This window comes from Barbus barbus (genome assembly GCF_936440315.1).
Source record: "Barbus barbus genome assembly, chromosome: 12".
Taxonomy (NCBI): Eukaryota; Metazoa; Chordata; class Actinopteri; order Cypriniformes; family Cyprinidae; genus Barbus; species Barbus barbus.
Genome location: NC_136740.1, coordinates 19,528,593 through 19,554,077, shown reverse-complemented (window position 1 = coordinate 19,554,077; position 25,485 = coordinate 19,528,593). Strand labels below are relative to the sequence as shown.

At 37.2% G+C, this 25,485-nt stretch overlaps 3 protein-coding genes across 5 annotated transcripts; all 3 read right to left on the bottom strand.

Annotated features, from left to right (window-relative positions):
* Nucleotides 1-626: 626 nt before the first annotated feature.
* Nucleotides 627-12,321, bottom strand: LOC306878273 (cathepsin S-like). Of its 2 annotated transcripts, none has more exons than XM_079430522.1 (8): nucleotides 12,195-12,321; nucleotides 10,728-10,856; nucleotides 5,370-5,492; nucleotides 4,995-5,147; nucleotides 4,521-4,745; nucleotides 2,584-2,749; nucleotides 2,341-2,443; nucleotides 627-2,185 (listed from the first exon to the last, which is right to left on the bottom strand). In XM_079430522.1, the coding sequence occupies exons 2-8, from the start codon at nucleotides 10,851-10,853 to the stop codon at nucleotides 2,086-2,088; spliced, it is 996 nt and encodes a 331-aa protein (XP_079286648.1). In that variant the 5' UTR covers nucleotides 10,854-10,856; nucleotides 12,195-12,321; the 3' UTR covers nucleotides 627-2,085. The 2 variants fall into 2 exon arrangements, with proteins under 2 accessions (XP_079286648.1, XP_079286647.1); XM_079430521.1 differs by lacking the exon at nucleotides 12,195-12,321 and adding an exon at nucleotides 11,687-11,735.
* Nucleotides 12,322-13,222: 901 nt separating this feature from the next.
* LOC306878274 (cathepsin S-like) lies at nucleotides 13,223-19,298 on the bottom strand. Its single transcript, XM_079430523.1, has 8 exons — nucleotides 18,640-19,298; nucleotides 17,690-17,815; nucleotides 17,273-17,395; nucleotides 15,016-15,168; nucleotides 14,302-14,526; nucleotides 13,869-14,034; nucleotides 13,653-13,755; nucleotides 13,223-13,494 (listed from the first exon to the last, which is right to left on the bottom strand). The coding sequence occupies exons 2-8, from the start codon at nucleotides 17,810-17,812 to the stop codon at nucleotides 13,395-13,397; spliced, it is 993 nt and encodes a 330-aa protein (XP_079286649.1). The 5' UTR covers nucleotides 17,813-17,815; nucleotides 18,640-19,298; the 3' UTR covers nucleotides 13,223-13,394.
* Nucleotides 19,299-20,506: 1,208 nt separating this feature from the next.
* LOC306878089 (cathepsin K-like) lies at nucleotides 20,507-25,485 on the bottom strand. 2 transcript variants are annotated; one of them, XM_079430199.1, is made up of 8 exons: nucleotides 25,336-25,485; nucleotides 24,805-24,955; nucleotides 23,899-24,021; nucleotides 23,445-23,597; nucleotides 22,965-23,183; nucleotides 22,076-22,241; nucleotides 21,848-21,956; nucleotides 20,507-21,609 (listed from the first exon to the last, which is right to left on the bottom strand). In XM_079430199.1, the coding sequence occupies exons 2-8, from the start codon at nucleotides 24,934-24,936 to the stop codon at nucleotides 21,510-21,512; spliced, it is 1,002 nt and encodes a 333-aa protein (XP_079286325.1). In that variant the 5' UTR covers nucleotides 24,937-24,955; nucleotides 25,336-25,485; the 3' UTR covers nucleotides 20,507-21,509. The 2 variants fall into 2 exon arrangements, with proteins under 2 accessions (XP_079286325.1, XP_079286326.1); XM_079430200.1 differs by having other exon boundaries at nucleotides 25,112-25,373.

The following is a 25,485-nucleotide window of genomic DNA, read 5'->3' as shown; positions in this document are numbered from 1 at the left end:
GGAAAAACAATTATGTTTCCATCTTTGTTGCCACAGTTTTGGAAGTGCCCTTTTCTCTTCTAAAGAAGGGGAATGTGCTTATTCTTTTGTCCATATAGTGCATGTACTAGTCATTGGTGCTTGGTGATGATTTTTGGGTCAAGGTCTGCATTTAAAGTCACACCAGAGGTGTTCAGCTGAGATTAGGACTTTGCTTTATGCAGACCAGTCAAGTTCTTCCACACTGACTGAATCAATCATTTCTTTTTGAACCTTGCCTTATACACAGAGGCACTGTCATGTTAGAATAGAAAAGGGTCCTGTCCAAACTGTTGCAATAAAATTAGCAGCACACAATTCCCTAGAATATCATTATATGCTTAAACATTAAGATTTGTACTCATGGAAATTACTAAAGTAGTCAAACCTGTTCATTAGAAGGGGGCGACCCAATACTTTTGTCCATATAGTGTACAGTAACTAGTTAGCTACCCAGTTAGCATCAGCTAACAATATTTTTGAAATACGCTATTATAATTTTGTAATTCATAATTTATTATGTTCTTTTTCATTTTAAGCTAAGACTGTCTGTACTGATTTTGCTGTAAATGTATAAAGCTGTAACGGGGCGAACGAGACATGAGGATCCATTTGCAAGCTTTTATTAATGAACAGTCAAATAACAGACAGGGTCAAAACACCAGCAAACACATTTAATAATATAGATTTTAAATGAAATTCTTGCACTTTCTTCTGTACTAGTGGTGAAAAAGAGAAAAACTTCATACGGCAACAGATGTCTTTGACCCTTTCTGCTTTTCCAGCTTCTCACGCTACGTTTTTAAAATGCTGTTTCAAGTTTAAAAATGTGTCTCGACAGTCTGTGTTCTTGCATTTTGTTTGCGTATTTAAAGCACAAATGCGTTCTGTGTGAATAGCGTTTGTTCAGCTCACTGAAGTTTTACAGTTGAACAGTACCTGTTCCGGCCAGTAGGTGGGACTGAGAGCCCGTTTTCAGTAAATCCTTATTAATTCAAAGACCCAATGGTTTCGTTCCATTGATATGAACATATAAATGGACATATAGCCTATGATGGACAAGATGGCAAACACTGTTATACACTTTGAGGACATTCTAAGAACCGAGTTGACGGCGATGCGGAACGAGTGCGATGCGAAGCCTGGAAAAGCATCACAAAAGAAGAATGCAAAAGTTTGGTGATGTCAATGGGTCACAGGCTTGATGCAGTTATTGAAAGCAAAGGATTTGCAACTAAATATTAAGTATTTTTCACTTTAATCTGTTAATTCTATCTGTTCCAATACTTTTGGTAACATGAAAAATGGGTGGGTTCAAACAAAAGGTGCTATCTTCTAAGTTGTGTATCAGATCCAGATGAAAATACATGTAAATAAAAGCTGAACTGTTAATCTCTCATCTTATATTCATCTTTTGATGTCAAACCCAAATGTTTTCAGTCTACAGCAAAAATAAAGGAATTGGCCTTACTGTTCCAATACTTTTGGAGGTATATGTGAATATATATACCTTTCCGTATGGGAAGGCATTTTTGGCATCTGGAGATTATATAGAACCATTATTAATGGTTCAGATAAGCAGACTGAAAGGGTAGCAAGTGTTTTCTTTTTTCTTTTAACTATCACTCATTTATCACTCATTTCACTGGTGTGAACATCTGTGTCATTTTATGCCATTCTCTCCCTTGTGTTACCTTATGAATGTGGCTAATCAACCAAAGGTGTAAAAATCACAACAATCTAAATGTCAATCATAACTGGACATTGTGTGCTGATCTTGAAAAATCCTTTAATACCTCATGTGAAACTGTTCGTTGTAATGTTGCACTGAATAAAACCAAGTCATTTGTAAATATACTAAACAGAGTGAACGCATATTTAATTTTACTGCTTTACAGCCAAAAAAACTAAATTTTATATTTATTTACGACATTCATATTAGTAAATTTGAAAAAAAAAGACAATGGAATTAGGGGGAAAAAAACACTTACAGTTAACAAATTAGATTATAAAATAATAAATGTTGAATCTTATTTTGATATATTCATAATTTCAGCAGGATTTCAGCTACATAACCGGATAGCAGGGGTATAAGGCGATGCCACACATGTTGTTCTGGTTTCTGGCCATACGGATGTAGCCACCATCTCCAAATCCAGTACCCCAACTGTTCAAGCAAAAAATAACAATCAGCATTTGTATTTTTTCATCTTAAAATCAACAGATGTTCTGATTTTACATGCCTTTGAGTAGGTACATTTCCCAAAACAATATCGGACCAAGTCAGTTTATGATCACACAATTTCATAAGTCAGCTTGTACCTGTTTTTGACCAGCCAAAAGTCCTGTCCAGCAATCGCACCGTATCCCACAACCAAAACTCCATGGTTTATATTTTTGGTGCAAGATGGATCATTGTAAACTCCTGTGGACAGATGTTGTCCACAGATTAGTTGATTACAGATTATGTTATAATAGTTGTCAATGAAAAATAAATAATTTGTAACCTGAATACCTTGATCTTTTAATCAGTCTGATTGAAATGTGTAGGGAAGAAATACTCACCACTGCGGTAAAAGACAAACTGAGGGCGAGTGGCATCAATGGCCACTGAAATGGGCCCGATGTTGGCAACAGCCTGCTTCAGGGCCTCCTCATCTCCTTCACTGACGTAATAGTACTTGGTGCAGTTTGCTGCACGCTGGGATGGATCATATCTGCACGGCCCTTGCTGTAGGATACATTTATTGATTATTACATTATATTCATAATGATAATAGATTGCAGATTTTTAAAAATGTACCAAACACTGATAAATCCAATGTATACAGGTGCTGGTCATACAATTAGAATATCATGAAAAAGTTGATTTATTTCAGAAATACCATTCAAAAAGTTAAACTTGTATATTAGATTCATTCATTACACACAGACTGATATATTTCAAATGTTTATTTCCTTTAATTTTGACGATTAAAACTGACAACTAATGAAAGTCCCAAATTCAGTGTCTCAGAAAATTAGAATATTGTGAAAATGTTCAATATTGAAGACCCCTGGTGCCACACTCTAATCAGCTAATTAACTCAAAACACCTGCAAAAGCCTTTAAATGGTCTCTCAGTCTAGTTCTGTAGGCTACACAATCATGGGGAAGACTGCTGACTTGACAGTTGTCCAAAAGACGACCATTGACACCTTGCACAAGGAGGGCAACACACAAAAGGTCATTGCTAAAGAGGCTGGCTGTTCACAGAGCTCTGTGTCCAAGCATATTAATAGAGGGGTGAAGAGAAGGACAAGATGTGGTAGAAAAAAGTGTACAAGCAATAAGGATAACCGCACCCTGGAGAGGATTGTGAAAAAAAAACATTCAAAAATGTGGGGGAGATTCACAAAGAGTGGACTGCAGCTGGAGTCAGTGCTTCAAGAACCACCGCGCACAGACGTATGCACGACATGGGTTTCAGCTGTCGCATTCCTTGTGTCAAGCCACTCTTGAACAAGAGACAGCGTCAGAAGCTTCTTGACTGGACTGCTGTTGAGTGGTCCAAAGTTATGTTCTCTGATGAAAGTAAATTTTGCATTTCCTTTGGAAATCAAGGTGCCAGAGTCTGGAGAAAGAGAAGAGAGGCACATAATCCACGTTGCTTGAGGTCCAGTGTAAAGTTTCCACAGTCATTGATGGTTTGGGGTGACATGTCATCTGCTGGTGTTGGTCCATTGTGTTTTCTGAGGTCCAAGGTCAACGCAGCCGTCTACCAGGAAGTTTTAGAGCACTTCATGCTTCCTGCTGCTGACCAACTTTATGGAGATGCAGATTTCATTTTCCAACAGGACTTGGCACCTTCACACACTGCCAAAGCTACCAGTACCTGGTTTAAGGACCATGGTATCCCTGTTCTTGATTGGCCAGCAAACTCGCCTGACCTTAACCCCATCGAAAACCTATGGGGTATTGTGAAGAGGAAGATGCAATACGCCAGACCCAACAATTCAGAAGCGCTGAAGGCCACTATCAGAGCAACATGGGCTCTCATAACACCTGAGCAGTGCCACAGACTGATCGACTCCATGCCACGCCGCATTGCTGCAGTAATCCAGGCCAAAGGAGCCCCAACTAAATATTGAGTGCTGTACATGCTCATACGTTTCATGTTCATACTTTTCAGTTGGCCAACATTTCTAAAAATCTTTTTTTTGCATTGGTCTTAATTGATATTCTAATTTTCTGAGATACTGAATTTGGGACTTTCATTAGTTGTCAGTTATAATCATCAAAATGAAAGGAAATAAACATTTGAAATATATCAGTCTGTGTGTAATGAATGAATCTAATATACAAGTTTCACTTTTTGAATGGTATTACTGAAATAAATCAACTTTTTCATGATATTCTAATTGTATGACCAGCACCTGTAGACCTAACTGCATATGTATCACTCAAATCTCACAATAACAGTTCCTGTCACTTCTAATATGGAATGTTAGCAAACAACTTACCACTCCTTTATAAGGGTAAGATGATTCTGAGTCTATTCCCCCATTATCAATAACATACTGGAAGGCATAAGTTATCCAACCGCCATTGCAGCCCTTGTTGCCGTAACTGGAGGAACAGTCCACCAGATTCTGAGCGCTGAGGTCAACCAGCTTTCCTGTGGTCTTCATCAGCTGACCTTCAAGAGCCCCAACAGCACTGAATGCCCAACATGAACCACATGCACCCTGACAGAAGACAGAAAAACATAATAAAATTCCTAAAACGGGAAAAATTTTGCATTTATGCTACATATAATAGATGCTAGGACAGATTTATGGAAATACTAATAATGTAAACTAAATAAAATTTTGGTCTCTTCTGGTCTATTGAAAGGAAAATAAATTAGCTGTTCTAACAAAAGGCTACACAGACACAAATCTAAATGTGCAATGCAAATATCAGATTTTATTAAAAAATATACAGTATAATCATACCTGGTTCTTCACACTGGAGACATATCCCTTCTCTCTCCAGTCCAGAGAGTCTGGGACAGGAGCCCCAGAAGAGCCCATAAATTCTGCTGTTTGCCTCTTAAAGCCAGGAGGGACACGAGTCGTGGTAAATGACTGCAGAATCTCCTCCACTGTCTGTGAATCAACACAAAAAAAGACTATTTTAGTTACAGGTGATGAAATTGTCACTTGTTTCACAGGGTATCTATTATAGTCTTTGCCTAGCAAAATGTATTTCATGGAAGTTTAATTTGTAGGTGCTATTGAAAAGTAAAAATGATCTAAGAAAGTATCTAAAAAATCACAAAGAAATGCAGTGGAAAAGGGAAAAAAGACACACTGGACACATGTACTCACCATGTCACCCATGTGGTTCATGCCCAGGTCATATGAATGCAGGCCCATGGAGGCCTCCAGGTTGTGAAGGGTGATAAGTTCAAGGTTTCTCTCCCACAACTCCCTCCTTCCAAGCTCCTCATTCTGCCAACATAAACAACAGACAATTTTAAAAAAGCAATATATAAAATGATTGACATCCCTAATCAAAACTGTCACGATCAGAGGCAGTTCTAAGATTTCAACCTTGGTTGCTTGGTCCTCAGACAGACCAATAGATACAAAGACACAAATGACCTAAATAAACAGTACTTTACAGTGCTTGTTAAAGCTCTATTACCGTATGAAGTAAATATTCACAAATACCCATCTAAGCTACATAAGTTACTGATATGGGCTTAAAAATATATCATGATAATTTCTGGTATTTATTGCAATAACGAAATCAATAACAATAATTCAGGGAATCTTATGCATCCACCAAGAAACAAAAAACATTAAAAAAAATTTTTTTTTACCCAAAATAGGGTGTTGTAAGCAATATAAAGAAACACAAATGTAATGCAATGATTGTTTAATTCATACTGGAAGCCGGAGGGTGCCCTTGCGCACAAACTCCACATATGCATAACAGAAGTAATTGCACTAACAACGCTCCAGGAAATCCAGGCTGCATCCGAAAAAGCTGCCTTATCAGGCAATGACTTTGCAGGCAGCGTTTTTCCACGAAGGCACCGCCTAAAACTGATTTCGGACAGGCTTCTGAGGCAGCATAACGGTTTAATAATCTACAACAAAATAGAATGAGTTTTGATGATAGCGAAATGAATATTTAATTACTATACTGATTTCTCGCCATAAATAACATCAAAAGTGCAAAACGTTAGTCAGAAATATACATTTACAGACAAACCGTCCACCAAACGCAATTGTCATATGCCATCTTTATTTTTGTTTAGCTCAACCTTTACGGTATGAAATGCACAGGATTGTGGGATATCAAAGACAGCGAAGGATACATTTATGCTGCCTTCAAAATTCGATCAAAAGAAGGTACCTCCGGAGAAGTGAAGCAGAATTTGTATTCGGACGTGCCTCTGAAGACAGCATTTTAGAGCTTTTGGACATAGCTCCAGTTATCGCTGTGGCTGAATAAAACGCAGATAGAGAAATTTTAACTGAGGAAACTCGAAGACAATAAACATACGATTGCGGTAATATATGGTTTATCTGTGTTCTTCAAGCAATCTTGGGTATTTTCATAAGGATAAAGTATGTCTATAATGCAATGCTAATCAACATAGCCTTTATCACTGTATATAATACTATAAAATAGTATTCTGCCTAATTTTGTGATTTGAAACCTAGTCTGATCACAAAAAATTATATCAAACACTTGACTTATGTTATTTAGTTAATTTGGAGAAAAAGCAAGTCAATAAATGTTATCTTTGTTGGACAACAGGTTTGTAAACAGGCTCATACACATGCAAAACTGTATCGCACATGTGCTACTGTAGTACATTTTTTTAAGGCTTAGACCGATTTTTTGTCGCACTATACAGACCTAACCAAACCAGTTCCAGATTGTAGAAGTAGCTAGTCCTTTAGCAATATACCCCTCCTCAATTTCACTTCTGCCTTTCACCATGTCGTGCTGCACGGTCGCACACAGAACTAGACTTTATCGTTATTATTTCGGGAAGACTAATTCTTATCGTGGGGAGACTTTTTACCGGTATATCGCTAAACGATAAGATAACGCCCATCCCCACTGTGTTTACCTGGATACTCATCAAGACAACCACTTTGACATAATTTTGTGTCTATTTGCTCAAGAAGATGTAAAAGAGAATGCTACTTGCATGTTGTCCGAGCAGCAACTTTCTGTGCGCGCATGAGATCTCTTTTTTGACTTGTGCTTGAATGGTTTAAAATTGCCTTAATGTTTAAACTGACAAGACTCAAAACACATGAGAATGATAAACTTTCTTGAGAAAGCAGCACTGGCTCGATCGTTCAGATAAATTATTATAGTTTTAGGGGGCTGAGGCAACAGATAAGGCGGCCTGAAGCCCCTCTAAAAAGAGCCTAGAACCACCCCGGAGGCCTGTTTCATAAAAGACGCTAAGAAAAGCAGGGATTGTCTGCGCCGATAGCCTTGTGGGCATCACGCTGACATACAGCGTCATTGTGTTACGGGTGTCCCAAGTTCAAATCCCGACTCGAGGACCTTTCCCAATCCTGCCCCCCTCTCTCTCTGTCAGTTCTGATCTGTCCTGTCAAAATAAAGGCAAAAATGCCAAAAATAAATCTTTAAAAAAAAAAGTGGGGATTAAAGTAAACAAAACATAATTTTAAATAACCTAACAATCAATTGAGGCTAAAGAGGTTCCATAAATGACCATTTAAGTTCATGCAGTCTCACTAATTTGATCCAAGTTCAATGAGTCAAGATAACTTGATATGCACGCTTATCAGCCCTTAATGTTGATCATGGTTCAAATCGATCCACCATGGCAAACAGAAAATATATTTATGCTGTTTAATGCATTTGAGATGTTTTGTTTTCCTCAGTGCATAACTGACACAGTTCTATTCTTTATCTGTAAATGTTAGTCATGCAACTATATCCATTTTGCTGTCAGGAGTGAGCGAGGCAAGTGAACGAATAATAGTTGTATGTGAGAGAGTCAGTGGTAAGTAACATCATCGCGTTCCTACCGGCCATTGTTAGAGGAACTCAGGCTTAGCCTGACAGTTAGCCTGCCCCGGACAAGTTTACCATAAAGAAAATTTGACATAGATCAAGCTCAGTCACTGTGGCAACTTAAGCTGGGAAACTTACCTGACTGGTCTGGGGCAGGCTAACTGTCAGGCTAAGCCAGTAGGAATGCAATGATATTACCATGATTTGACTCTCTTACATAGAATTATTTGACTTGAAGTATACAGAAAATGCAACTTAAATAATAAATCAAATAAATAAAAATATAGGCGGCAGCTGACTGTATTTAATGTGCTTACTATTTAATGACATTGTTTTAATATATATAAAAACATTTTAACATGGTTGTTACTTGCACATTCAGTCGATCAGCAGTTTCTAGCCATGCAGCCTTTCTCTCTAGTTTTATTACAGCTGTACCTTTTATGGTTATTAGTAGAACGTTAAAAAATTACAATATAAAATTGCTTTTTAAAGCATTAAAATCACTAAATGAAAATTTAAAATCACAGAATTATTGCATATGTGCGCAGCAGTGCTTGTGCACTCACGTAAGCCTCACTCACTCCTGACAGCAAAATTTATATATGTATGACTTTCATTTACAGATGAAGAATATACCTGTGACATGTCAGCACTGAGGAAAAAGTTTTCAAACACAATAAATAGCACAATTTTACTCGTTGTTTGCCATGGTGGATCGATTTGATCCATGATCGACATTAAGGGCTGCTCAAGCCTGCACATCAAATTATCAGAATCATAATCAGAAAGAGCTTTATTGCCAAGTGTGTTTGCACACACAAGGAATTTGTCTTGGTGTTAGGAGCTTCCAGTACAAAAATACAAAAATAAAAGTAAAAGTAAGTAAAGTCGTGACGTATTGTCAAGTATGGTGACCCATACTCGAAATTGGTGCTCTGCGTTTAACCCATCCAAGTGCACACACACAGCAGTGAGTAGTGAACAAATCCACACACACACACACACACACCGTGAACACACACCCGGAGCAGTGGGCAGCCATGCTGCAGCGCCCGGGGAGCAATTGGGGGTTCGGTGCCTTGCTCAAGGGCACCTCAGTCGTGGTATTGAGGGTGGAGAGAGCGCTGGACACTCACTCCCCCCACCTACAATTCCTGCCGGCCGGGGGCTCGAACTCGCAACCTTTCGATTACTAGTCCGACTCTCTAACCATTAGGCCACGACTTCATAGTGCAGACAACATATAAATAAGGTAATAAAAACACTAATAATGAAGAGAATAGACAATAAATTATAAACAACAACAGTACTAAAAAATAAAAATATACAGAAAAGAAAAAATGTCCATAGACAGAACTGCGAATGTGCATATGTCCTATACAGTATATGGATGAAGGTTTAATGAGTTATTTACAGATGTACAGTACTGGGATGTATTATGTGTTGTTCAAGTGGGATATGGCCTGGGGGGAAAAACTGTTCTTGTGTCTGGCTGTTTTGGTGCTCAGTGCTCTGTAGCGCCGGCCAAAGGGCAACAGAGTCAATCTTTACATATTGAACCTGGATCAAAGTAGTGAGATTGTGTGAACTTAAATTGTCATTTATGGAACTGCTTAAGCCCTGATTGATTTGTTAGGTTATTTCAAGTCAGGTTTTGGACTTTAATCCCTGCTTTTCTTAGTGTATTTTATGAAACAGGCCTCAGGTCAGTTTCCCAGCATAGGTTGCCACAGTGACTGAGCTTGATATGTTAAATTTGCTTAATGGTACCAAATCATTTGAGTCACAATGAGTCAGACTAACTGCAATAAGCCTGGCTTCTCTTTTGCCATTGATTATCAACATTGCTTTTAATTAATGTTTTCCTCCATTTTTTCAAAGGGAAATATCTATTTCTATTTTTTGCTAATTTGTCAGCTATTTTTTTCCTTTGCACTCCATATTCTTCTACTTTCTTATGCATACATTCCATCCAAAACCTTTGCTTACATGTTTTTCATATTCCCAAGAATTTTTAATCACAAGGGTTATCTCATCTTCCAGTCGTAACCAATAAAAAAGATAGTTTAGTATGTCTTAAATCTAATGGCATTTCATTGCATTCCACCAATAGTGCATTAATTGGAATAGTTTTCATTGCTTCTATACTAATTCTTAATGCTCTGTGTTGCATTCTGTATAATTTTGTAAAAAACTTTTATGTTACTTCCCGTTTTTAGTGCCATGTTGTAGTCAACTTGTAGTCCTTTTGTTTCATTGGTCCCCTTGATTGCATTTCCTGTTGTGTCTGGTTACCTTGTTATCCTCCCCTATTAATACACCTGTGTTTCCTAGTTCATTTGTCAGTCTTTGTTTGCGGTAGATGCTCGTGTTCGGTTTCCTGATCTGCTACTGTTCCTGGTTTACGCATGTTTGATTTAATTTTATTCAGTAAATACACCTTCTCTGCAGTTGGATCCGCCTCATCTCTCTTTTGTCCAAGCATTATAAATTAATTTGTCTCAAATGAATACAAATTAATTCTTAAACAAATAAGGCCATGAAACAAGCATTACCAAAAGTTTGTATTCTTCACAGAACAAGTTGGAGGGGGAAAAGATTCTAGATGTGACTAAAGGATCAGCTTTGGATCATCAGACAGATGCTTGTGAAATTCATATTCTTACCTCACTGGAGTAGTAAAACTTGTTATGTGTCTTCTTCCACAACTCCCAGTGCTGGTCTAGATTTGTGTTGAAATGGGCCAGTGCTGCGCTACAACACACAGCAAACAGCAAGCTCCCGAGCATCATGGCCTGACAAGAGCAAAAGACCCGTCATAGTTCCTGACACGCATTCAAACATCAGGATTATTTGCATTATGTTGACAGATGGCTGATAAATCATCAGCCACAATATGAAGAGATTATTTTAGTGTGTGAAACAACACACACACACACACACACACATTCACACAAACACACACACACACACACACACACACACACATATATATATATATATATATATATATATAAATATAAAGAAAAGTAACAATTACAATTGTAAACATAGAGACAAAGAAAAAGGAAGAGAAAAAGAAAATAAAAACGCAAGAATACACACAGAAACAGACATATTGCCATGGGTCACAAAAAAAAAAACAACAGCAGCATAATAAAACTTAATCTTAAAAAGACACAAAGGAAAAATATAAAGATACAGTTTTCATTGCTTTTGGATTAATAAAACTTTGAATAGTTTCCAAATATTTGTCAAGGCCAATTCTGAATAAAGGAAAAGAGAGGTTTAGAGCCAGTAAACTTTTGTTTATGAATATGAAACTTAGCTAACAGGAAACATAAATTAATTATATACATTTTCCCCACATTTTCTGTTGAATAGTCAAACAGCCCAAAGAAAACATCTTTAAAACAAAAGGAGAAGTCACTTATAAAATAAGATTGAATAAACACCAAAAAGTCTGACCAAAATCTCTCTGTGTAAGCACGTTGCCAAAACAAATGAATGAAGTCTTCCTCAGAAGATTGTCAAAAACTGCAATTCACTTCAGTGTCAGTCGGATAACATTTATGAATAAATTTAAACGTTTATTTTATTGGTAAGCAGATATTTGAGACTATACCTTCCATCTCCCACCTGCTGGCCAAAACAGGTACCGTTCAATACGGACTTTAAAACTGACGAACAAATTGGAAAAGAGCACAGACTGTCGAGACACATTTTTAAACTTGACAGCATTTTAAAAACGTGGCGTAAGAAGCAGAGAAGCAGAAAGACGAGGCTTTTCTCTTTTTCGTCACAAGTAGCCTACAGGGCGAAGAAAGCGCAAGAATCTATATTAAAATCTACGTTGATATCTGATGTTATAGCATGAGCGAATCAAAGAGAAACTTTTTTTAGGGTAAACATCCAAGACTTTTTCTTTTTCTTTTAAAGACACGTCAAAGTTGAAAAAAATGATTTGACGTGTCAAATTATAAACATTTCAAATTTCTTTGAGAACAAGTTAGTTCTCATAAAAGCAGGCACCACCTTAATTAAAACCGAAAGAGAAACTTTTTGAGAGAAAACCCCGACTTTCATTAAAAATATTAAATACATAAATGTGGGGAAAGAAAAAAAACCCTCACCTGTGCACGCTCGTGAAGCTGCACTTCAGGTCGATAATGAACGATTTCCTGATTGCTTTGCTGTTTTATTTTGTTCCATCACGTGCTAATCTTTGCATATTGTCATGACGACACAACTGTCTTTTGCTTTGCCCTGTCACATGAGTAAATAAACAAACAAACTGAAAATAACCAAATTATTGTTGGATCAAAACAGCCAATTAGAATTCAGTACCTACTCTAAAAAGGTGAACATCTTTCTCCCTTTACAGATGTGACCATGATAGGCTGTGGATCAGAAAATGTGTCTCATTAGCTCCACTGTCTTTACTAAAATCAATCTTTTCTTTAAATATTTTTGATTTAGCTCTTTTTTTTTTTTAAGATTTCTACAGAAAAAGGGGATAACATTTGTTTCCGAATATTTGAAATCTCTCACACACACACACACACAAGTAACAAAATACATCACTAGTAAAAATAAAAGCTTTTTTTGTGTTTTATTTTGCCCTGGCTGACATTTCTAAGCAGTTACCGTGCGATTCTGTGACCCTTCTGTGTATGACTTTGGATTGTTTGACTTTTGTTGATTCTCTATGACCTTGTGATCTTGCTTTCTGGAACTCTGACTGCTTTACTGCCTGCCCTGACTCACGCCCGGTGTCGTTTATGTCTCAGCTCTGCCTCTGATATTCCTGCCACTGTTGTTTTGAACACTGCCTGTTTGACCCTGATCTTGATTATTAAAGATATCAGCAAATGGATCCACATGCTTCTGACCCCTCATTACAGAGTGTGTGTTATGGTGATTAGATTTAGACTATTTTGGAATGCCACTTTGAACTTATTTGAATAAAGGCTTCCTGTGTGCGATACTTGCGCATCGTCTTACCATGACACGACATGGTGGCTTCTCTTGTGGTGTGACCAGGTAGGTGGATGGCATTGTGTCTACATTATTGCATAAATGTGGACAGTAGTGTAGTTTTTGCAAACATACCTAAATAGCATATTTACTCTATTTCCTTTTAAAGTTTCAACCCAAACAATACAGATGAAAAAATTCATTTATTTTGTAAGACTCATAAAAGACATTTAGACATTTTTAAAAGATAACAAAAATGTAAAACTACATATAGAACATGCATTTACATAAAATAAATTTGACTATAAAACAGTGAATTTCTTATTTTGAAATGTTCATACAACTCAGTGTTGCAGTTACATAATTGGAAAACAGGCATACGAGGCAATGCCACACATGTTGTTCTGGTTTCTGGCTATACGGATGTAGCCACCATCTCCAAAATGGGTACCCCAACTGTTAAAGAAGAAAACAATCAGCATTTGTATTTTCTCCTCAATGTTTTGTTTGTCACAGATGTTCTGCTTTTACAAGCCTTTGATGGGTACACTTCAAAAATCTAAATCATACCAAGTCCATTTATGATCACATCTTAACAATTGTTCTGATTGTACCTGTTTTTGACCAGCCAAAAGTCCTGTCCAGCAATCGCACCGTATCCCACAACCAGCACTGCATGGTTTACTCTTTTTGTACAGGTTGGGTCATTGTAAATTCCTGTGGTGGACAGATGTGAGATAACGGTATTTAAAAAAAAAAAAAAAAGCCCTTATTGCAAACATTTGAGATCTGGTAATCAGTCTGACAGAAGTGCAACAAGAAATGCTCACCACTGCGGTACAGGATAAACTGAGGGCGAGTGGCATCAATGGCCACTGAAATGGGCCCGACGTTGGCCAAGGTCTGCTTCAGGGCCTCCTCATCTCCTTGACGAACGAAATAGTACTTGGTGAAGTTTCCTGCATGCTGGGATGGACTGTATCTGCACTGCCCTTGCTGTAGGACATTTATTTATTAGATTACGCATTAAGACCCATAATTAGAATGGATTAAAATGAGAAAAAAAAACAAAAACAAAAAAAAAGTGAAAAATGTAAGTTTAGCAATGTAGAGAAAATGCTCCAAATTGGTATGGCCCAGATTTTGTGGTAACAGGCCTTGTCACTTCTAATATGACGGCAAATAAATGTGCGCTTAATATTTAACCCATGTAATTACTTGACGTACAAGTTTTATTCACACAGACCCTCACACACAACTTACCACTCCTTCATAAGGGTAAGATGACTCAGAGTCTATTCCTCCATTATCAATAACATACTGGAAGGCAGAACTCATAAAACCGCCATTGCAGCCCTTGTTGCCATAACTGGAGGAACAGTCCACCAGATTCTGAGGACTGAGGTCGACCAGCTTTCCTGTGGTCTTCATCAGCTGACCTTCAAGAGCCCCAACAGAGCTGAATGCCCAACATGAACCACATGCGCCCTGACAGAAAAGAGAGAAACATGATAAAACTACTAAAACAGGAAACATAAGAACTTTGTGGCTTGTGAAGCTGCAGAAACAGCATTTTGACCAATCAGTTTTGAGTTGCTGGTCTCTGAATTTCCAAATCATCAGAGGAAGTTACAGGAAAAGGGAAAAACGCCCTCAGACACTGACTGGACAAACAAAATGAAGGAAGTGAAATTACAGAAAAAAAAAAAGATGCCAAGTTCTCTGACAGAGAATGTGGTCAATTCACTTGACATCATAAGAGCAGTATCTGAAATGCAACCAAGCCATTTTACTTGGTGAACTTAAAATATAATCAGTCCACCTACTATAAACAATTTGTCTTCATTCTATATATATACACATACATACACATACATTATATATATATATATATATATATATTAAAAAAAAAAAAAAAGTACACAGCTAATTAAGCAGATATCAGTTAGCATAGTGTCAAACAGAGTACATTCACACCTGCATCTTCACACTGGAGACATATCCCTTCTCTCTCCAGTCCAGAGAATCTGGGGCAGGAGCCCCAGAAGAGCCCACAAAATTCGCCGTTTGCCTCTTAAAGTTAGGAGGGACCCGAGTCGTGGCGAATGATTGCAGGATCTCCTCTGTTGTCTTTGAATCAACATGACACAAATAGGAAAAAAAGGTTATAATTAAGTTACGTTATAGCTGCATAATTTATAGATACCAATTCTAAAATAAAAAGATAATGTTTTTAGTAAAGAAAAACAAATATAGCTGCAAGCAGCAATGATGGGCTGAAGCTCCGGTGGCTTCAGAAGAACAGTACAAAGTGGGCACGAGCATTTAACCCTCTTACAGTCTGGTTGTTACATGTTACAGCAATGAAAGGGTAGTGGTTTTCAAACCAGTCCTGCAAGCACCCCTGCCCTGCACATTTTGTATGTCTCCCTTGTCAGACACACCCAATTCAGGTCTTGCAGTCTCTACTAGAGACTCTACTGTAGCCCAAGACCGGCTGCCTACTGAAACCAAGCAGGGTTGAGCCTGGTCAGTACCTGGATGGGAGACCTCCTGGGAAAAACTAGGTTGCTGCTGGAAGAGGTGCTAGTGAGCCCAGCAGGGGGTGCTCACCCTGTGGTCTGTGTGGGTCCTAACACCCCAGTATAGTGACGGGGACACTATACCGTAAAAAGCACCGTCCTTCGGATGAGACGTTAAACCGAGGTTCTGACTCTCTGTGGTCATTAAAAAAAAATCCCATTGGACTCTGACCATCATGGCCTCCTAATCATCCCCATACTCTGATTGGCTTCATCACTCTGTCTCCTCTCCACCAGTAAGCTGGTGTGTGGTGGGCGTTCTGGCGCACTATGGCTGCCGTCGCATCATCCAGGTGGATGCTGCACACTGGTGGTGGATGAGGAGATTCCCCCCTTGTATGTAAAGTGCTTTGAGTGCCTAGAAAAACGCTATATAAAATATATATATACACACACAAATTATTATTACTAACGAACTGATGAGTCGAATCAGTTATGTCTGATATGGGAGAAATACAAAATGTGCAGGACAGGTTTGAAAACCACTGCATCAAGAGTGTGAAACAGTTTTATATAATTCCTTTTCTGTGTGTGTTTGTCTATTAATGATCTTTAAGAATGATTATAGATCATAAAAATCGGTAAACACTATTTTGATTGTCCGCTTTAGACACTCTACTAAAAGAAAGTAACTTTGCAACTACATGTCAACTAGCAGTCATTAGAGTACAAGTAGACTGTCTGCTTAATAACTTCTAACAATTTATTTTGATGGGTCCACAACATTACATTTACATTTATTCATTTAGCTGACGCTTTTATCCAAAGCGACTTACAATTGCTATGTGTGTCAGAGGTCGCACGCCTCTGGAGCAACTAGGGGTTAAGTGTCTTGCTCAGGGACACATTGGTGTCTCACAGTGGATTCAAACCCGGGTCTCTCACACCAAAGGCATGTGTCTTATGATCCACTGCGCCATCACCACCCCACAACATACTGACTATGAGAAACTTTGCAAGTATGTGTCAACTTATTCTACTAACCCTAAACTTACCCTAACAGGCTACTCTGAGAGTTAGTAGATATGTAGTTGCAAATTAATGAGAATTAGTTGACATGTAGTTACAAAGTTACTTATAGTTAGTAGAAAGTGAAATATCAAAATAAAGTGTAACCATATAATAATTTAAAACATTTATGAAACAATTATATAAAACTATACTGACAGTAGAGTACATATCAACTCATTCTATGCATTTATTTGCCATAATAACTGACAGAAACAAAAAAAATATGAGCGATTTATCCTATGGCTAGTAGACAAGTTTAGTATTGCAGCCTTCATCTGTCATTCTCAATGTCTTGAGACGACGTTGACCTAGTTTGGTGGTAATTGCATAAAAACCCCAGGATGTGTATATAATATTCCAGATCATGCATTTTTAAAATAACCCTAAATAGCTTAGTTCCTGTTGGGAAGAGCACTTACTGTCAGCATAGTTGTTCAGGCTGATGAGATCTATACGTGTATAAATTTTGGTGACTATAGGTGAAATGGTGTCTGCTACAAAGCTTGTCGAAAATTGCCTAATTAAAGGATGTACCACAAAACTATGAAAATAAAGCAGTATTGCATGCCAGAAGCAAAACTGGAACTTGTGCAAAATGGAAGCTACTGCATGCAGATAATCATGAACGAAAAACCACACACCATGTCACCCATGTGGTTCATGCCCAGATCATATGAATGCAGGCCCATGGAGGCCTCCAGGTTGTGAAGGGTGATAAGTTGAATGTTTCTCTCCCACAACTCCCTCCTGCCCAGTTCTTCAACCTGCAACAAACAACATTTACATTACAGGGATCACACATGTGATATGTTGTTGTGAGACTGCTATCACTGCATTTATTACAGACATCCTTTGTAAATACTTCCAGTTCAAAGACAGACATTTAAATACAACTCCATACAACTCCAATACATGGATAGCATCAACACCACTTCAAACTATCGTAATGAAACTATTCTAGCATGACAAAAACACAATCAAAACACCATTATGAAAATGAATCCATAAGTAAATGAGCTTTTGGATCTTAAAGATGCTTGTGAAATTCATATTCTCACCTTACTGGAGTAAAACTTGTTATGTGTCTTCTTCCACAACTCCCAGGGCTGATCTAGATTTGTATTGAAATGGGCCAGTGCTGCGCTACAACACACAGCAAACAGCAAGCTCCCGAGCATCATGGCCTGACAAGAGCAAAAAAGGCTCAGAATAGTTACTGACATGCATTTAAATATGAATATTTGTCTGCTAATTTATTCTCATTGCATTATGTTGACAGCTGGCCTAAACATCGCAACTAAATCAGCCACAGGATGGACACAATTCCCTCTATAGTTATTTTTTTTAATACATTTTCATATCTATTGAAAGAACCACATGGGAAGAAGCACACCAAAAAGGAATTTAAAACATCCAAGTGTTGTAAATCTGGTTGAGGAAATCCAATAAGTGATAAGACTTCATAAATCCAGACATTTAAGTATTTACAGACAATAGGAGTTGTACTAATGTAAACCAGAGCAATTGTTTTATTCTTCCTGTATCATGACATCAAGTAGGCCAAGTATATCTCGGGTCGTTTTTACAAGCCCAATTTTAATCCTAAAAGGTAAAAAGGAGTTAACCAGATGGTTTAACGAGGCAAAATGGACATTTCAAAGCTTAACCACTCAAACCGAACAAGAGAACACATAGGCCAGATTAAGGAAGAAACACAACAACGGAAATTAAAGGAACACTGGTGTTTAATCGACTTCAACTGAGCTTTCATTCCACGCCACATACACACGACAATTTAACTAATTTTTTAGGGTTTTCACTTTAAACCCAAAGTTACTACAGACAAGTAGCCCTAATAAAACACTGCAATCCCTTTAAATCGTTTTGAGGAAAAGTTGTCATAAAACCCGTCACCATCTGAACCGAAAGAGAAAAAAACAGACAAAGGAGACACATAAAAGTGAACGACAACAAAACAAAAATGAGCTCATGTCTCGTCTCGTCTCACCTGTTAACTCTCTTTAAGCTGCACTTCTGGTGGTCTGTAGAGGAGGTGATGATGAACGTCTTTGAGTTCCTGTTCCTTTGCTTTTATTTTGTTCCATCACGTGCTGATCTCTGCTTATTGTGATATGGCACAATGTCTTGCTTACTTTTTGCTTCACCATGTTACATAAAAAATATTTAGCCTATATTTAATGTAATCAAATACAAAAATGTAATTAAAAACTAAAATGTAGGCCTAATTAATGTAGTAAATAAATGCATACCATGTAAAGTTTTGATTAATACAACAGACTAGTTAAAGAATATACGTATTTATTATTAAATGTCAATTAATCAAATGATCAAATATAAAAATAAATAGGTCTATACTATTATTAATATTAAAAAATAATTATATGCAATAGTAAAATACATGGCAAATTGCAGTAACCTAAAAATGTGTCCGAGGCTTTGATTAGCCTAGTTTTGTAAATTGATACTGTAAAAAAAAAATACAGCCTAGTTTTTTAAGGGGGTTTTCCAGCGAAGCTACTCTGTAACTGTAAAGAAAATACCAGCAGCATTTCACAGCTGGCCTGCTAACTGAACTGTTAAAGACAGATGTCATTTACGATTAGTGGAAATACACCTCCAGTTCAAGAAGCTGTCTACGTCGGCACTAGGTTCTGAGTTTCACACGGATCGGAAACGTCTACGTGCTTTCTCATATCTTGTGTTTGGGTCGCCATCTAGCGGAATTTATATTAAACACCGGAGGAAGATATTCCTCAAGCGATGCACAGTAACTATTTTTTTCATTTTAGACAAAAATATATAATACTTGATAACAACGTGGTAGTTGAGACCTACACCCATAATTACACTTTTTTTTTTTACAAGTATACAGGAAACAGAAAGACAGGCAGAGGAAATCATGTGGTTAAACATTACTCAAGCACGCAAGCACATGACATATAAAACACCTGCTGGCCTGGTATCTGGCTTTGAGTGTGTATATGCCACAAGGTTTAGGTCCTAAATGAACATGTTGTGCTTGACATTTCTTACCATTGGGCAAAAGTTATAAAGGCCACGTAACCACTGCAGAACTGGAACTATTGGTCGCATGACCTAATTTTTCCATTCATGAAGCATTTGCTGTTCACTTATAAAATGAGTCATCATCATGATTTGACAAATATTTCTGCTGACCTGGTGCTGATTTTGATTGAAAAAATATAGCTGCATTTAAAATGAATAAATGTGTGCTGATTAGGGGAATTCGTAGTTAAGCTAATATTAGAACTTACAGGTCATGCTGAGTGATAAATGATAATTATCTTTTGTCTCTCAGAAAAGAGAATTTTGTGGATTCTGAATATGGTATTTCCAGAACATCCATCAGTTCATGTCACGTTGATGTGGTCTTTGGTTATATTTTGTAACAAAAACATTTACTATAGCTTTCAATCATTCAGAACAAACATGCAGAACCGAAAGTGGAGTGTTCAGCGTTGGTCATTTTAAATAGTCATGTTAAATTTCACACCATGCAAAGCTTTCTGAAGTAAATTCTTATTTAATCGATAAATGTCAATTAATGCCTCTGACATACTGAGGCCTCGAGGCCTGACACTCAAAAATGAGGCACTGGCACTGCACATGTAAAATTGTATTTATAGACAAACTATACTTAATTGTGACTGAATTAATGTTGGAAAAATGTGAAATAAAATAAATGTGAAATAAAATTAAAAATAATTAAATAAATAAATAAATGTTATTTGTGCCAGGCATCTCTCCAGCACTAATAGTGGCTTTATTATCTTCGATTTTGTAATTGTGTCATTTTGTAATTATTTCTCACAATTTCTACTTGGTTTCTTTTTGCATATGTTTATATTTGCAGTGTACTTTCTTGTTATTTGTGCATCACACAATTAAGTATGTAATAAAATATATAACAAATCAGTTCAATTTATATCAGCACTTGACATTTGCATTTGTAAAACATAAATTTGCAATTACAAGAAGGTAAAGTTGTTTGTTTTTGAGTGTAATTTGGATGTAAAGTCAAAGTTCAGAGATTTTAAGTAGCAGTTATTGAATGTGAAGATGTGGGTACAAGATACAGGAAAAAAAGGGTAAAGCTGGGTCATTCATCTGGGGAATGGGGAAGTGGTTCAGTTATGGTCATAAGATTTCATACGACTGAACACATAACTGTCATGAATTTTGTTTAAACAGCCCAGACTTACACAGTTTTTAGCTCAGTATGTTGTTTCTTTTCTTGACTGAATTTGAAATAAAGGTGGTTTGGCATTGATATTTTATTCTCTGAATGTTATTTATTATATATAACATTTCTGTACAGAGGCGTGATACTGACTTGGTATTAACTGTGTTAGTGTGATAAACATATGATTAAGCCTCATTGAAGTAAAACATTTATGAAAATGACTTTAAGATACTTTTACCCAAATATGATGTACTCAAAATTAAAATTTTTATTTAATATTGTCACAAAAAAAAACCTTGGTAATCTATAATCAAAACATCATAAAACAAATGTTTCAAAGATCAGATCCCACCAGGGGAATACTTTTTTTTTTTTAACAGACTGTATACACAATATCAAAATTTCCCTTATGGATTTCAAATATTGTACAAAACAGTTTCAACTGCACAAATTGATAGGATTAAGAACAAGACATCTAAGACACAAGAGGAAAATACACGTAACCTTGTGGTATTCAAATCAACTGCATCTTTTAGAGAGTGTTTCCCCAATCATTATTTAATGCTGGAGCACACTGATAGTGATCGAGTCTCTTTTGTTACTGGTCAGCAGCAGACAAGTTTGGTCCCATGTGAGCTCCCTACTTCCAACTCTCACATGACGGGGAAACTGGCCAGGTTGGCAATGCCACATGCATTGTTACGGTTACGAGCCATCAGGACGTACCCCTTCTTCCCCCAACCTTCACCCCAACTTCAAGAACAGAAACAAAAAACAAATGGATTAGGAGAATTTTACACTATTACATGCTGAATATGACAACATGGATTTTTTTTTTAAATGTATTGTAAATGTACTTTTTATATATATATGTTCATTTATTAACATTTTAATTAATTGTTAATTTTAATCATCATGTTTTTATTCAAATTAAATTATTTATTTATTATTTTAACAATGCTGCGCTCTGCTTCCAGCATTTTTTCCTTACCTGTTCTTCACAATCCAGTACTTTTTGCCTTTCGGTGTGGCTCCGTAGCCAACAGCTAGAACTGCATGGTTGACATCATCCTTGTTGCAGTTGGGGTCATAGTACACACCTAGAAATGGGTTTTGGACATAGTAGGGCTCCAGATTTTAGTCTTATCCATCACTATAAAAAATTTCAGTAGAACAACAACAAAACACTTTGTAGATGACGTAAAGATATGTTAAGTACCGCTTTTGTAGTACAGGAAGGTGGACTGCATGGCATCTATACCCACTGACACAGGTCCCACCTTTGCCACGGCAGAAGTCAGTGCCCTCTCATTACCCTCAGGAATCTCTTTATACCCTTTACAAGTGGCTGCTCTCCCTGAGCTGTTGTAGGCACACTGCTGGTCCTGCAGGGGCAGTAGTGAGATGAAAAATCATGACTGTCGTGACTTTTTTTTTCAGTCGCTAGGACATTTCTCAAAACTTAGTTCACTTTTTCTCCATGCAGATCGCCTTACGAACTGGCAGCTTTGCACATCCAAAATGCACTAAAACAACCAAAATACTTCAAATGTGTCTCAAATCAAGTCATTGTTCCATAAGAGTAGCAAAAGTTGTCACCTAACAAGCACACTTTGTCACTCACAACACAGTGATCTAAAAACAGCAATAACAGTGTAATATGAAAGGCATAGTCATTGAATGCATCTAGTGCCAAAGCAATGGAAAAACCTCATTTGCATTTGAACCAAATAACATGAATTAACATGAAAAAAAAGGGGAAATAGAGCCTTTGAAGTGGCTGGCCCCACTCTGTGGAATAATCTCCCGACCCAAATTAAAATGACTTCCACTTTATCTGAGTTTAAATCTGCTCTCAAAACTCATTTGTTTGTCTCGGCTTTTAACATGTAATTTATCCTGTTTTTATTGTCTCTAAGTGATTATTGATTGTGTTTCTTTCTTGTGTATCTATATTGTAATTATTGTACAGCACTTTGGCCGGCCGGCGGCCGTTAGTAAATGTGCTTTAGAAATAAACGGAACTTGAACTTGAATTATTGAAAAAAAAAAAATGTTGTTGTTTAGCAACACACACACACACAAACATTTTGCCTTCTGAGTCTTACCGTTCCAACATAGGGGTAGCTCTCCTCTGAATCAATGCCTTGGTTGTCTCTGACGTATCTGAAGGCATTTGTCATATATCCTCCACCACAGCCGTCATTGTCAGTCACACAGTCCACCAGGTTCTGAGGACTGAGGTCCACCAGCTGACCTTTGGTCTTCTTCAGCTGACCTTCCAAAGCCCCAACAGAGCTAAAGGCCCAGCATGAGCCGCATGAACCCTGAGGAAACCGAGAGACAAAATACACTGAAGACTTGTATGCTGGTGGAGAAATAGTCTTTTTGACCACTGGGTGGCACTTAAATACAGTGACAACTATTGTTTGCTAGAAACAACAGATGAAATGGATCATAATGACCCTCATTCTGTGGAAATTTGTGTGAAAGCACTTGAAGATGAGGATAGGGTTGATTGTGTGAGGGTTTCTCAGAATGAGGAAATATTACTGCAATATTACTGAAATATTTTGTTATTTCCTCACTTGGTTCTTGACAGAAGTGACGTATCCCAGTTTACGGTAGTCAATTGATTTGGGCAACTTCTCCAACGTGTCATCAGGCAAATATGTGTTAATTGCGTCCCGGTACATGGGCATTTGAAGTCCCATGACTTTCTCTGCCACTTCTTCTAGTGTCTGCAGAGAAATAAGCATTAGACAAAAAAAAAAAAAAAAAAAAAACTTGATTCAAATGAATCTGATTAACCCTAAAAAAAAAAAAAAAAAAAAAAAAACTCAAAAATCAAGTTGGATCTAATTTCCGTAAACATGCCTTTATAATACATATTGTTGATGGAACATTGCGGTTGTCACTTACTGGGCAGGATCACACATATGCATATGTTTTCCAACATATAAGACTGGCAAATATTTGTAAAATAATGAATTAAACATTTTACAGTAGAAAAATATTAGCAGATTGAATTAGGGCACTTACCATATCTCCAAAATGGTTCATGCCCAGATTATAGGTATGAATCCCCAGTTCGTACTCTTTGTTATGGGCTTCAATAAACAGCATGTTTTTCTCCCAAATCACCCTGCGAATAGATTCTTCATCCTGTCCACCATAAAACACACATGTAAACACTTGATTCAAGTGCTTGGTTCTCAGACTATATATAAACCACCAGCTGATGATACATTACATGACATTGAAGGTTATACTAATTAGAATAATAGAGGACTAGTATTTTAGCCAGAAGCAACGGTTTGAAGTTAAGAATATATTGATGGATTTTTTGCTTCACAAAGAGTTAATTGTTGAACTGGAGTCATGTGGATTACTTGATGATTATTGTAATGTTTTTATCAGCTGTATAAACTCATTCTAACGGCACCCATTGACTGCAGAGGATCCATTGATGATTGATGAGGAAATTATGTAATGCTAAATTTCTCCAAATCTCTTCCAATGAACAAACAAGCTCATCTACGTCTTGGATGGCCTATAGGTGAGTAAACTGTCAGCACATTTTCATTTTTTGGTTGAACTATTTCTTTAATGCATCTAATCTTTATAATGCATGGCACCTTAAAGTGAGGATTTAGGTGAAATTTGCACCTATTATTTAAAACTCTATAAAGATCCTAAGGCTGTAAGATTTTCTTTCTTTTTTATATATTGAGCTGCAGTAGGCCTACATGTAAAAGCACGGCCCTATTAGAAAGGGACTTAGCCATTACATTCCAAACAATGTAGTCATAAATACACAAACTTTTTTTTCCAGAGAAGGGAGAAACTGAAACTCATGAAAACACTAACCTAATCTAGTTCATTAACTCTTTTTGGCACCTTAAGGAAACAAATATAATTGTATTGTCTTCATAGGCTGTTACTCACCAGGCCATTGTACTCCCTCTTGTGGGTGAGTTTCCAGCTCTCCCAAGCCTCATCCAGTGTGAGATTCTCCAGAGTGTGAGCTAGTCCACACCACACCACCACGAGTAGGATGATTCCACCAAACGAATACATTATGCCCTGATAAACAGACCTAAAGACAGAGGTGTAAAGCCACACTGTAAACTATAACACGCGAGCGGCGCTCTAACGGACGTGGCGTGTTATCTGTAAACCACAAACAAAAACGAGTGAAGCTTCACCGCAGAGAAACTTACTCTTTCAGTTCTGAGAAATAAGGATTATTTACCGTGTTATTATATTTAAAAAAATATATAAAAATATTTCATGAAGAATAAAAAGAAAGCGAATGTGACTGCAACAAAGCTGCACCCACTACTTCAAATGTTTCGAATTTTCATACTTTTTTACAAGTATTATAACAGCCTTTTACAACACTTTACATATAAACAATGCAAACAATTTCAGACGAGTTAAAAAAAAAATCCGAGTGCGGTGAGGAACCTCGGTTACCTGGATGATTTCCAGAAGTTCAGAACAAAAGATGGTATGAAGCTGGGTTAGTGGACGACCTCTTTATATGCTGAAGTTTTCAGGAAGTTGCTCCTGTTGCGGGAAAAGGAGGAAGACCCTCTTCATCTGGAATCGTTTAAACACCAGCTC

Excerpts from the sequence above, each read along its gene's own strand:
- LOC306878273 (XM_079430522.1), bottom strand. The coding sequence starts at position 10,853 with ATGATGCTCGGGAGCTTGCTGTTTGCTGTGTGTTGTAGCGCAGCACTG. Across the intron at positions 5,493-10,727 it reads AGTTTTACTACTCCAGTGAG|AATGAGGAGCTTGGAAGGAG; the intron begins GTAAGAATATGA and ends TTATGTTGGCAG. Across the intron at positions 4,746-4,994 it reads TCTCCAGTGTGAAGAACCAG|GGTGCATGTGGTTCATGTTG; the intron begins GTATGATTATAC and ends GTCTTCTGTCAG.
- LOC306878274 (XM_079430523.1), bottom strand. The coding sequence starts at position 17,812 with ATGATGCTCGGGAGCTTGCTGTTTGCTGTGTGTTGTAGCGCAGCACTG. Across the intron at positions 14,527-15,015 it reads TCTCCAGTGTGAAGATGCAG|GGCGCATGTGGTTCATGTTG; the intron begins GTGTGAATGTAC and ends CTTTTCTGTCAG. Across the intron at positions 14,035-14,301 it reads CTTACCCTTATGAAGGAGTG|CAAGGGCAGTGCAGATACAG; the intron begins GTAAGTTGTGTG and ends AATGTCCTACAG.
- LOC306878089 (XM_079430199.1), bottom strand. The coding sequence starts at position 24,936 with ATGTATTCGTTTGGTGGAATCATCCTACTCGTGGTGGTGTGGTGTGGA. Across the intron at positions 24,022-24,804 it reads AGAGGGAGTACAATGGCCTG|GATGAAGAATCTATTCGCAG; the intron begins GTGAGTAACAGC and ends TATGGTGGACAG. Across the intron at positions 21,957-22,075 it reads CTTCCTGTACTACAAAAGCG|GTGTGTACTATGACCCCAAC; the intron begins GTACTTAACATA and ends ACCCATTTCTAG.